The following is a 12,146-nucleotide window of genomic DNA, read 5'->3' as shown; positions in this document are numbered from 1 at the left end:
AAGATTGCTAACGTTTAAACCCAGAAATGAACAGAACATGTCTTTTTATGACTCTTAGTTGCCTAAAATAAATAAATAAATAAATAATTATTATGAATTTGGCAGATAGTGGACCAAAATATGACTGTAAATGACCATAAAACAACCAAAGTCCATAGAAAAAAGTTTTTTTGACCTCTAGAGAGCTTGAAGAACCTTTGATCAAGACCACTTAAAAAGACTGCAAGAAAATGAGGCTCTTTGGAAATTAAGTTTAAAACAAAGGGAAATTTAACAAAACTTAGACACAGTACTGTATTTTAGTAATACGTGCCCTTAAAGAAAGCAATTCTAACATTCAGTAGGAGTTTAAATGACTTGCAAAGATGGCCTCCTAGTGATAATATTCAATCATTATTCTTTGACCCTCTTCAACCCCTTTAGCTGCTGAGACCGCTCAACACACTGGATGACCTCTGTCGACTAATGCAGTCGTATGTCAACGTGCGTCCGAGTGCCCAGGGCCACCCATCAGGCGTCAGCGTGCTGTGTGTGTCCTCTGAACTGTGTAACCGTCTGGGAGCCTGCCACATCACTATGTGTGGCACAGGCATGCAGAGGTCAGTCTTTTTCTGCACCAATATCTTTAAGAGCTGTCAGATTGAATCCAGCTGTTACCAAACATCAGCTGCATTACACTGTCTGAATCCATTTAAGCTTCTATGTATCGTGCAGATGCTCATAAGTACAACACAGGGTTAAAATCTGACCTCGTGTTGCTTTCAGATGTACCCTGAATGTGACCCTGGAGCAAGCAATGATCCTGGCCAGGAACCATGGCCTCCTGCCACGCTGCATCATGCAGACCATGGACATAATGAGGAAACAGGTAAAACTCAGGCACAGGCGATTTGGGGAGTTATTATACATCTTTAGTAAGTTATCAAGTACTTTTCTGGAACCTTCAAGAAACTCAATAGTTACTTTTCTCAAACTTACCCGGTACTTTGTTGATGCTTAGAAGATACTTTTCAGAACTTATTTGGTACTTTACTGGAACCTTTATGAAATGTACTGATTAATCTGGAACTTGACACATACAGGTCCTTCTCAAAAAATTAGCATATTGTGATAAAGTCCATTATTTTCCATAATGTCATAATGAAAATTTAACATTCATATATTTTAGATTCATTGCACACTAACTGAAATATTTCAGGTCTTTTATTGTCTTAATACGGATGATTTTGGCATACAGCTCATGAAAACCCCAAATTCCTATCTCACAAAATTAGCATATCATTAAAAGGGTCTCTAAACGAGCTATGAACCTAATCATCTGAATCAACGAGTTAACTCTAAACACCTGCAAAAGATTCCTGAGGCCTTTAAAACTCCCAGCCTGGTTCATCACTCAAAACCCCAATCATGGGTAAGACTGCCGACCTGACTGCTGTCCAGAAGGCCACTATTGACACCCTCAAGCAAGAGGGTAAGACACAGAAATAAATTTCTGAACGAATAGGCTGTTCCCAGAGTGCTGTATCAAGCCACCTCAGTGGGAAGTCTGTGGGAAGGAAAAAGTGTGGCAGAAAACGCTGCACAACGAGAAGAGGTGACCGGACCCTGAGGAAGATTGTGGAGAAGGGCCGATTCCAGACCTTGGGGGACCTGCGGAAGCAGTGGACTGAGTCTGGAGTAGAAACATCCAGAGCCACCGTGCACAGGCGTGTGCAGGAAATGGGCTACAGGTGCCGCATTCCCCAGACCTGGGCTACAGAGAAGCAGCACTGGACTGTTGCTCAGTGGTCCAAAGTACTTTTTTAAGATGAAAGCAAATTCTGCATGTCATTCGGAAATCAAGGTGCCAGAGTCTGGAGGAAGACTGGGGAGAAGGAAATGCCAAAATGCCAGAAGTCCAGTGTCAAGTACCCACAGTCAGTGATGGTCTGGGGTGCCGTGTCAGCTGCTGGTGTTGGTCCACTGTGTTTTATCAAGGGCAGGGTCAATGCAGCTAGCTATCAGGAGATTTTCGAGCACTTCATGCTTCCATCTGCTGAAAAGCTTTATGGAGATGAAGATTTCATTTTTCAGCACGACCTGGCACCTGCTCACAGTGCCAAAACCACTGGTAAATGGTTTACTGACCATGGTATCACTGTGCTCAATTGGCCTGCCAACTCTCCTGACCTGAACCCCATAGAGAAACTGTGGGATATTGTGAAGAGAACGTTGAGAGACTCAAGACCCAACACTCTGGATGAGCTAAAGGCCGCTATCGAAGCATCCTGGGCCTCCATAAGACCTCAGCAGTGCCACAGGTTGATTGCCTCCATGCAACGCCGCATTGAAGCAGTCATTTCTGCCAAAGGATTCCCGACCAAGTATTGAGTGCATAACTGTACATGATTATTTGAAGGTTGACGTTTTTTGTATTAAAAACACTTTTCTTTTATTGGTCGAATGAAATATGCTAATTTTGTGAGATAGGAATTTTGGGTTTTCATGAGCTGTATGCCAAAATCATCCGTATTAAGACAATAAAAGACCTGAAATATTTCAGTTAGTGTGCAATGAATCTAAAATATATGAATGTTAAATTTTCATCATTACATTATGGAAAATAATGAACTTTATCACAATATGCTAATTTTTTGAGAAGGACCTGTATTTTCCCAAAACTTAGGAGAGTGGTAGTTATGACCAGAACAATGCTGAAATGCTTCAGATCTCTCTTGAAAATGAAGCATTATTTCTCAATTAGATTTATCCTGTATAAATAGTGGTCAAATAAAAAAAATAAAAAAAATCTTTCAATTTAACAATTACCTTTAATAATAAAGGTTACTTTTTTGAATTTAATTTTAGGTATTTTTATGGAATTAACAAGCTACTTTCTTAGAGTTTACAGTTTAGCACCTACTTTCCTGAACCTTTCTTGGAGTTTACTGGTTACTTTTCCAGAATTTATCAGGTATGGTAAGTTACTTTTCCTAGATCCTAGAGGTTTCTTTAATTATTTTAAGTCATTATTTAAACTTTAAATAAATCAGTCTATAGTGTTTTTTATTTAATGTTTAAATATTTGTCAGTTTACCTTATTTGGCAATAATTATATATATATTTTTTGTTTCACTGTCATATATTGTCCAAAACCTTTGCTTATTTGCACCTAAAGTAGGAATTTTGGGGTGTTTATCAAATCATTAGCTTATAGACATGTTGACCTGATATGCCATTATTATTCTTGTAACTACTTCTTATAAATGTTAAATGCAGCAGTAAAAGAGTTGCCAACACATTTAAATACTTACTGTTTTGGTAAATTTTTTATTCACTACAGAGTGATATTAGCAAATATAAAATACATGTAACTTGTTGTACTCTGAACTATTTAGGCTGTTTCTTGTAGAACTCATGTTGTATTTCTTTTGTTTTACCAGGGGGCAAGGGTGGAACTCTCTGCTAAAAATCTCAGGGTAATGGACCAGATGCCACCATTAGCTCCAAGGTACCACACCAAGACCTCACAACTCTGCATATGCAGTCAGCACATCAGCTCATATGTGGTCATTAACATCAATCTAAAAGCTTCTTCTTCTTTTTACAGGCTCTTCAAATTGTGCTTGCCACCCTCAGATGGAGAACTCTAAGAACGCTTCAGAGAATCTCATCACAGGGAGGGTGAATGCAGCAGTGGAGGATATCAAAAAGATGATTCTATTCTGATCTCTTCCTCTCAATTTGACACGGCCAGTTAAAACATGGACCATCCCAGTGTGTATAACACCAGTGTCCTCAGTGCAAGCTAAGAAAGACTGTTCAGACAAACAATACAAGGGAATATGGACTAACTAAAGTATGACTTCTATGGCCAGAGACCCAGGACTGGTCATATATACTTTGAGATGCTCCCAGAAAGTATTATTGTGTTGGCTGTCGTCTGACATAAAGCTCACCCTAATTACTTAACAAACGGTGAGAAAGCAATGTTCTCAGTGATTATGCTCATAAATGAGCTTTTGTTGTTAACTGGATTAACCACACTACCTGTAGTTGACCAACGTCTTAAATAACGATCTTATCCACTTTGCCTTGGACTGCAAACTCCAGAGAGCTGCCTCACTCTGTCTGCATGCTCCGGTGTTCCCCAGGGCTCAGAGTTTGGACCACAAGTGAAGAAAAACATTTTAGTGTGCTGGTAGATACAGAGACTCCAAAAGACAGACAGAAAGATGGAAGTAGGGACTTGGGGGCCTGATAGAAAGATTGAAGGGGGGTGGAGGTCTGTTTTTGTTTCTGCACATTGCATGTGGTGACTGTGCAATTACTGTAGGTTTAGTGTAAGTACTGTATTACTGCGCAAAATGAAGGATAGCTATTTATTGTGTCCAAAAGGAGCATTTTTATCACTTACTTACTCTATATCAGGTATTAAAGGGTCTAAAAGCATTCCAGCCAACATATTGATCAGTATTTAAAGGACCAACGGCATGCCATTGTTTTACATGTACCTGCTTGTGTGTTTTATTTTATTTAATTGTGTGGAATTCGATTATGTCTGTAAATGTTTGATTGATAATCAGGGCATGTAAGGGAGGGAGTGACTAAAGCTAGCTAATGCAAATCAGGACAAAGGTAAAACATAGAAACCAAGTCAAAAAGCTAAGTTACTGAATCACTGAAATATTAATATATTAATCCAGATGTTGAAAGGTTGCCTAGTATTATCTGCCTTTTAAATTGGCTTTTATGTTTTCCTGTTTACTGCAGGTGTTGTGAAAGAAACCCAGTGATTGGTCCATTCAGTGTTAGCACAAAGTACTGTAATCAGTTTTTGGGTGACAGAAACAAAGGGATTGTTTTGAGGATTCAATCACAGTAACATTAGTTTACTGGAAGTTTTATTTTCTTTGTAAATAGAGACATGTAACATTGTGACCATACAGGTGTTACAGCAGCAGATTAATGCTATAAATTATATTGGATTATTTTTATGGAAATAATATAGTATATGAAAACATATTTTGTACTGGTGACGGTGCATTTGAAGAGACACTGCCGGTCTGTTTCCAGCGCAGCGCAGCCTCATCTGCAGAGCTTGTTTTTGACTGTTAATGCACATGCACATCCAGAACCTCTTATGACATGCTGCATTCGTTACACAGATTTCTGTTTACTTGAAAGCAGCCTGATTTCATATTGGCATGTTCTTCTAGTCTCGCCCTTCACCTGTAGCTTGATTCAGTCATTGGTTTACACATAAGACTTAGAGGTATTCGCATCGGTCTTTGTATCAAGCTGTATAATCCCAGCTCTGTACCTGAGCAAGGTAAATGTAAATTTCTGTTCCATCAGTCGTCAAAAACTGGCCGTTTGTACCCGTTACCAGTTCAGATTAGCTAATGAGTGCAGCATGTTGTTTTAACTGGACAAACACATTGTCTATTTCTAATGTTTTCTTTTGTATATATACTTTATCTGCATTTTTATGTTGCCTGAAAATAACTGTACAAAGATATTCTTTTTGTTGAATCTTTCTAAAATTATTGTAAGTGAAATCTTAACAAGTTAGTAAATAAAATGTTCTCGTCATGACTGTGTTTTGTAGTGGAACGACGATATCTGAGTTTATTTTTTTCTTCATTAGTTTGTCCCTCACATTAATGCGTTGCGTTTAAACTGATATACATTACTATAGCTCTAAAGGCAATGAACTCAAGATCATTACATCCAGTTCCTGCACGTACTATATCATCATATTGTGAGTAAGTTTCTTCTTTCACCTCTTCTTGCTGATGCCAGTGTCTAACAAGAAAACTAAATTCAGCCTCTACATTTTACAATATATTTTCTAAATCAGTTTGCAGCTGATTATAGGTGTAATAAGCCTAAAATGTCTCTATAACACTGGTTTTCTTTTATCTTGCAAAAATTATTGTTTAACCTTAAAAATTTCCAATTTTTGTGGTGTTGGTACCACAAATGCATTGCATCTTATTGGGATTTTATGTTATAGACCTACACAAAGTAGCAGAGTAATTGTGAAGAGGAACAAAAACTTTTACATTAGTTAACAAACTGAACCCACCATCCCAACAGTGAAACACATTGGCAGCCTTCTGCTGTGGGGATGCATCATGAAGACAAGGGATAAAGTTGTACTAACGTTTAAAGCAGAACTTGGTTGTAAGACAATATTTCAAGCTTCGTACATCTATTAAAGCATTGTTCAACCTATTGTTTGAAAATGGAAATTGTATGGCACAAATACAAACCTATCAATTCATGGCTATCCACCTAAACTACTGGGCAATAAGAGGATTAATCAGACAAGCAGTCAAGAGGAACATGGTAACTCTGGAGGAGCTGCAGAGACTTACATCCTCTTGCTGTGGGAGAATGTCAGCATTACAAATATTATTTGTGCACCCTACAAATCCAGTCCATGTAGAATAGTGGCAGGACGAAAACCAAAAACATGAAATGTGAAGGTGGAAGTATGCTGTGGGATTGCTTTTGCTCAGCAGGAGCCAATAAGTTGGCCAGCTTTGATGGAAAGATGGATGGAGGTAAAGACAAGGTGATCCTGAAAGAAAGGCTGTTAGAGGCTACAAAAGACCTGGGACAGGTTTGGAGGTTCCTAGCAGAGCAACAGACCTACACATACAGCCAGAGCTACATTGTAACGCTATAGATCAAAGCATATTCATGTCATAGTGGCCCAGGTAAACACCATAAAACACCTGCAGCAATTGCAACTGCAGCTTTATTTATAGCTTACTGGAAGTATGCAAAACCTGTCATATTTGTTGTAAGAATTCTTGACATCATTTATCATCTTATCATCATGTTTATATATTTGGTTGAAGCTGACAAATAGGCGTTTGCAGGGACGTTATTGTTTCCTGTGAAATCCAATCATGTCTTGACGTGGCCTTTGGTATCCAGTTCTCATAGTGTAGAAAGCTGCAACCATGAATATTGCATAGACGTGCATCATCCAATAAAAGCTTTCATTGTAGCTTCTCTCCCGGGCTGAAGTTGAGTGGAGAAAATGTAGGGTTACATCAGGGTGTGTTTTTAGGACTAAAGAAGCTACTTTTCACCAAAGAACATTAATGATCCATTTTCTACTTCAAGTCAGCAACTTGTAATGATTTTGAGGGCATTCTGCTACCAGAACAGCATTCCTGATTTGCATGTTGAGTTTGACTTTACATCCTAGTGCATGTCTTAGTCATTAAATCCATTGGACGTCTAGTTTGCTGAGGAGTGATGAGAGCGTAATTCATGCTGTGTCCGTCAGGTTGCCAGAAAGGAACATAAGTAGGCAGGATACACTTTGCATTTTCGCCTAATTGTAGCGGTAGGTTTTCTACAGGGACCGGCACGGACTGCATCCAGCAGCAGCAGCAGTGGTAGCAACACACACCCCTCAGCGCCGGTGATGCATCCCCGCGGCAAGGGCACCGACAACTCCTCCTCAGAGTCGTCTCCACTTTAGGATGGTGCAGAAATCTATCAACGGCGGGGTTTACCCAGCACAAGACGGAGAGAAGAAGCACAAAGTCGGGTTCGTCGGCTTGGATCCCGGCGCTCCGGAATCCACCAGGGACGGGGCGCTACTCATTGAGGGCACAGAGAGCGCCAAGCGGGGCAGCATCCTCAGCAGACCCAGATCCAGCATCTCCTGCGGGAGACCCAGACCGTCGAAGAAAAATGCCAGCTATCGGAAACTACAGAATTTCCTCTACAACGCACTGGAGAGACCGCGGGGATGGGCGTTTGTCTACCACGCTTATGTGTAAGTGCTTTTCCAGGGTTCACTAGGCATTTTGGGTTGGTCATCTCGGCCCTTCTGACTGATTCTGGGTGGGGGAGCTTCATAGGAGTTTTACAGCTTGTGTGTTTCCAGAGTATTCAAATGGCGCATTACTGGCTTAAATCCTGCCGTAGTCTGATCACCTGCAGTCACTCTGCCATCATTCATTCTCTTGCTTTTTGAGACCTTTTAGCTGAACTCATATGGCAGATATGCTTTTATAACACGTGTTCGCATGTGCACGGTCTGATGCGGGAGGTTTCAGCACCATGAGCTGTTCCCGGCCGCCTCGCTACTTTCACTAATTGGCCTAACATTGCAGTCTGGCGCTGCACAGTGATGACTCCACATATATACAGCAGCCAGTTTGTGCAATCAAATGGAAGCTTTCTGCTTGTAGCAGCCACAAGCACACAAGTCGCTATTCTACGTCTTGCAGACTTTAGTCTTTATGCCTTTTGTGGCTCAGGAGAGTGTTGTCTGTGCTCAGAATTTCTTATTTAGGGTGTTTTTTGAGGATGAAGAAGAGAAAGTTAATTGTTACCTCCATTCAGTCTTAATGGCTTCAAAGTACCTTACAGAGGCAAGGGAAAACAGCAAAAAGATCAAATTTACAAGCTATTTTTGGCATTACTGGGTAATTAAGAAGCAGTGAAATGGCAAAGAAAAGAACTGACAACTGATTAAACAAACAAACAAAAAACACCCAGTAAACCGTTTTCGATCTTGACTTAAAGAAACTAAATGGTTCTGCACATCTTAGCTTTTCAAGGAACTGGTTCCGTGAAGCAAATAAACTCAATCCTTCTCTAAAACCCTAGAAACCAATAGCCTGAATACACAATTTGTACTTTCACAAATAGGGAGCCACAGCAGTGGTTTAGGGACTGATATGATGATGTCCTTTTTCTAGCTTTAGTTTAGGACAGCAGATAGGTCAAGGATTTTAAGAGCTGCAGCTGCCTTTTAGATTTTTAATGACTCATTTCAATAATCTAACCAACTGAAAGTAAAAGGATGAACACAATTTTTTCTGTTCTGCTTTGACAGTGCAAATCCCTTTTAGAATCTTGCAATGCTTTAAAATTAGTGACAGACATAGTGACATACTTTGTCGGCATAGTGACACCTAGGGTTGTGGCATTTTAAATTTTGTTTCATCAAGTCAAGTTGAGTTCTGAGCTCGTAATTTGTTCGTAATGTGTTCTGTATTAAGCCGAAGGACGCCCTGACCCATCCACTCATTGACATTTTGGATAACTTACCCAGTGGCTATAAGCAAATATAGTCAAGTGGTGAAAAAGAAATAGGAGGTTGTGTGTCACCAGCATATAAGTGATGTTGTAATAATAGTATAACCTGAGCTAGACAGAGCATGTAGATATAAAATAAGTGGCTTGAGAATGGAGCCATGAGGAACCCCACATTAGATCTTTGATTCCCAGATTTCTAAATTCCAAATGAAACAAAGTAGTTGTGATCTGCATCTTCATCCAAATGGTAACCATGTTCTCTACATGACATGTGACAAACTGCCAACAGGACCTTATATGGCTTTCTTTCAACACTGATTGTTCTTTAAGCTACTCTTCCAGGTTTCTGCAGTGCAGAACTAAACATTTTCCTTTCGAAAGATTCTCCCACCTGAGCTGTGGATCTCTGCAGGTCCTCCAGGGTTACCATGAGCCTCTTGGCTGCTTCTCTGATAAATGCTTGCCTTGCCCAGCTGATCAGTTTGGGTGAATGGCCATGTCATTGTAGGCTTGCAGTGGAGCCAAACCCTGGTCATTTCTTTTTCTTTTTTGCGTTGGGGAAAGATGGAAGCAAAAGAAAATAAAAAATTCTCAGGCCATTGTCAGATAATGACTAGCACAGTGCTCTGTGAGATTTTCTTCCGACATTGTTTTGTAACCTAACTCTGCTTTAAACGTCTTTGCAATTTTCTCCATGACCTGTCTCCTGTATTAAATTGTCCTCTTGTTGCTGTGCGTTATCTCTCTAACAAACCTTTGAAAGGTATCACAGTAAAGAGTTAAAAAAGCATGCCAAACATTTCCCATTTTTCTTTTAAAAGAAGTTAATTAACCATAAATCATTTCTTCCGCTTCAGAGTTGTGCAATACTTTGTATTGGCCTGTCACATAATATCCTAATAAAATACATTTGAGTTTGTGTTTGTAATGTGAGAAAATGTGAAAAAAAACAAAAAACAAGGCACTTTATGAACTCTTACCTTTTGGTACTCTTTACATCCTCAAAACATGATATATTCACAGTTCTGTCGGGCCACACATCTAAGTTCTATTCTTTAGGTGAAAATGTAGTTGGATTTCTTTCAAAGTGCCCTTCGGTTTTTGCCTGACTCCTTCTAATTCAGTGATACTGAACACAATGACTGGTAGTGAGCAGGGAAAATGGCCACAGCATCAAGGAATTCACTGAACAGCAATTGAACTCCCCTGGGATGCCTGGAGACCTAGAAGCAGGGCTTTGCTTCAATGTGAATACCTATGCACACACTACTGGGGGACGTTTGAAATATTAACTGAATACTACTGCTATAGCATTAAAAATAGTTCTTTTAACAGTTGTTTTGCTCTCTGGAAGATCTTCGTTGACCAGTGGTGTTTTTTGTTTGCATTGGGATGTCGCTGAACGGATTGAGAGATGTAAAATGACTGTTAAACGCAAAAGAACAGAGGAGTGCTATAACAGAGCCTGTCAAAAACTAATCACAAACAAATATCATTGTTATAGTAAAGGAATTCTGCCCAGTAAACCACAACTTTCTGCATTCTGTGAATTATTCATAACCGTCACACTTCATTTAATCTTCCTACTCTTTAGTTCTGCTCTGATGATTTATGAAGCTATCATATGGTGACCTCAGTGAAAACTTTCGCTGTGTCCTACATTCTGTTCCTCATCGGTGATTTAAAAGAAACAGCCTTTAACAAAAAAAAAATAAAAAATTACAGCTTGCAAAGTATCCAAACGTTTTGGTAGAATCTGCTTTTGTTTTCATGGGGATTCTCATTTGTGAAGTGTGTGATGCACCAGCATGTAGGACATGGGTTCATACTCCATTCTTTTTACATCTGTCGCTTTTTTGCTTAGTTTTGTCTTCTTCTGTGAGAGCCAGGCTCTTTTTCGCATTAGTGTGAGAAGTTAAGGGCTGCCAGGGTTAAACAGTCACTTTACAATAAGCAACAGCAAAAATCATGTTTTTTTCACAAGAAGAGATGATGCTGTTGGCTTTAGCACTGTTTGAGAGGAGGATACAATTATAAGGATGCTGCTGAAACCAGGTCTCTGCTACAGGAAGTTAGAAAATGAGCATTTTACAGGGTTCCTATACAGTCTGGAAAAATATGGAATTAGCTTTATTTCATTTTCTACATATGGAAAATATTTTCCTGTGATACATTTTTAATTTCTGCTTTCTGAAAATAAAATCTAAATTTTTAAATTTATGTGTTTAGGTTTTTCTTAAAAGTATGATCAAAGGTGGTTCCGATACTAAACTAAAAATTCAAACAACAGTTTTTAATATCTATTTTATACTTAATTTTTTGCAAACAATTTCACAAACTGTGCTTTAAATAATCAAAGAAGAAATCAAAGCGTCATATATTTTGAAACAGAACTGATAGATTAGATGCTAGAAAAAAACAACATTAAAACAGCTCTTTATCCCAGTGCCAAGTCAGGAACCAACCTTGGTGTTATTTAATAAGTAGAACATAACAGAATAAAACCATAAATCTCCAGAATGTTTTAAATTTGTTGGAAAAAATCCAGAAATCTGGGTCTGGACAAGTATGATATTTGGAAGAAAAGAAATTTTTAAACATTGCTTCACAGTAAGATTATAAACAATATGTTGTTGTGTTTTTGTCATGTGGGAACCATTTTGGCAGATATTCATGGTACTGAGTGTTCTCATTCTTATTGAGACCTCAGTCAAGCCTGGTCTTCTGCTGGTAATGCTGTGCAATATGTCTGACGCACTGTTGGATGCTGCAGTACCTGCCTGTAAGATTATTGCTCCATTCATGAAACCACTGCCCCTGCTGTCTGCCATAGAAAATCCAACTTTGTGCATACCGAATCTCTCACATACTCATGGCTTTCCTCATATGAACCAAATTGCATCTAAATCAGACCATTCCTGTGGCTTGTTGAACTTGATGTTTGAAATTTTTTTCCGTGAGTGTAGGTAGCTGTTGTTTTGTTTATTTAAAATGTGTAAAATAGACAATATTTTCTTCAATTCAATTCAAAAATACTTTATTAATCCCAAAGGGAAATTAAATGTTGTTGTAGCTCATTATGAAGGTTT

General features: G+C 38.9%; 2 protein-coding genes across 5 annotated transcripts in view; both read left to right on the top strand.

Moving 5' to 3' along the window:
• prex1 (phosphatidylinositol-3,4,5-trisphosphate-dependent Rac exchange factor 1) overlaps nt 1–5,582 on the top strand; it is a 113,362-nt gene extending 107,780 nt beyond the window's left edge. For 3 of the 4 annotated variants that reach the window (XM_047364151.1, XM_047364072.1, XM_047364217.1), the window contains 4 exons: nt 424–599; nt 766–868; nt 3,423–3,490; nt 3,590–5,582. In XM_047364151.1, coding sequence (XP_047220107.1) covers nt 424–599; nt 766–868; nt 3,423–3,490; nt 3,590–3,632 — 390 coding nt within the window. In that variant the 3' untranslated portion in view covers nt 3,633–5,582. Of the gene's footprint in view, nt 1–423; nt 600–765; nt 869–3,422; nt 3,491–3,589 lie in introns of those variants that run through there. The other variant, XM_047364299.1, reaches the window with a different exon arrangement.
• Nucleotides 5,583–5,655: 73 nt separating this feature from the next.
• kcnq2a (potassium voltage-gated channel, KQT-like subfamily, member 2a) overlaps nt 5,656–12,146 on the top strand; it is a 28,077-nt gene continuing 21,586 nt past the window's right edge. The window contains exon 1 of the mRNA XM_047364407.1: nt 5,656–7,786. Within this exon, the coding sequence (XP_047220363.1) occupies nt 7,488–7,786 (299 nt within the window). The 5' untranslated portion in view covers nt 5,656–7,487. The remainder of the gene's footprint in view (nt 7,787–12,146) is intronic.

Source organism: Girardinichthys multiradiatus, chromosome 1 (assembly GCF_021462225.1).
Source record: "Girardinichthys multiradiatus isolate DD_20200921_A chromosome 1, DD_fGirMul_XY1, whole genome shotgun sequence".
NCBI classification, from domain to species: Eukaryota; Metazoa; Chordata; class Actinopteri; order Cyprinodontiformes; family Goodeidae; genus Girardinichthys; species Girardinichthys multiradiatus.
Note: the sequence above shows the minus strand (reverse complement) of the source record. Positions and strands in the feature narration are given on the sequence as shown.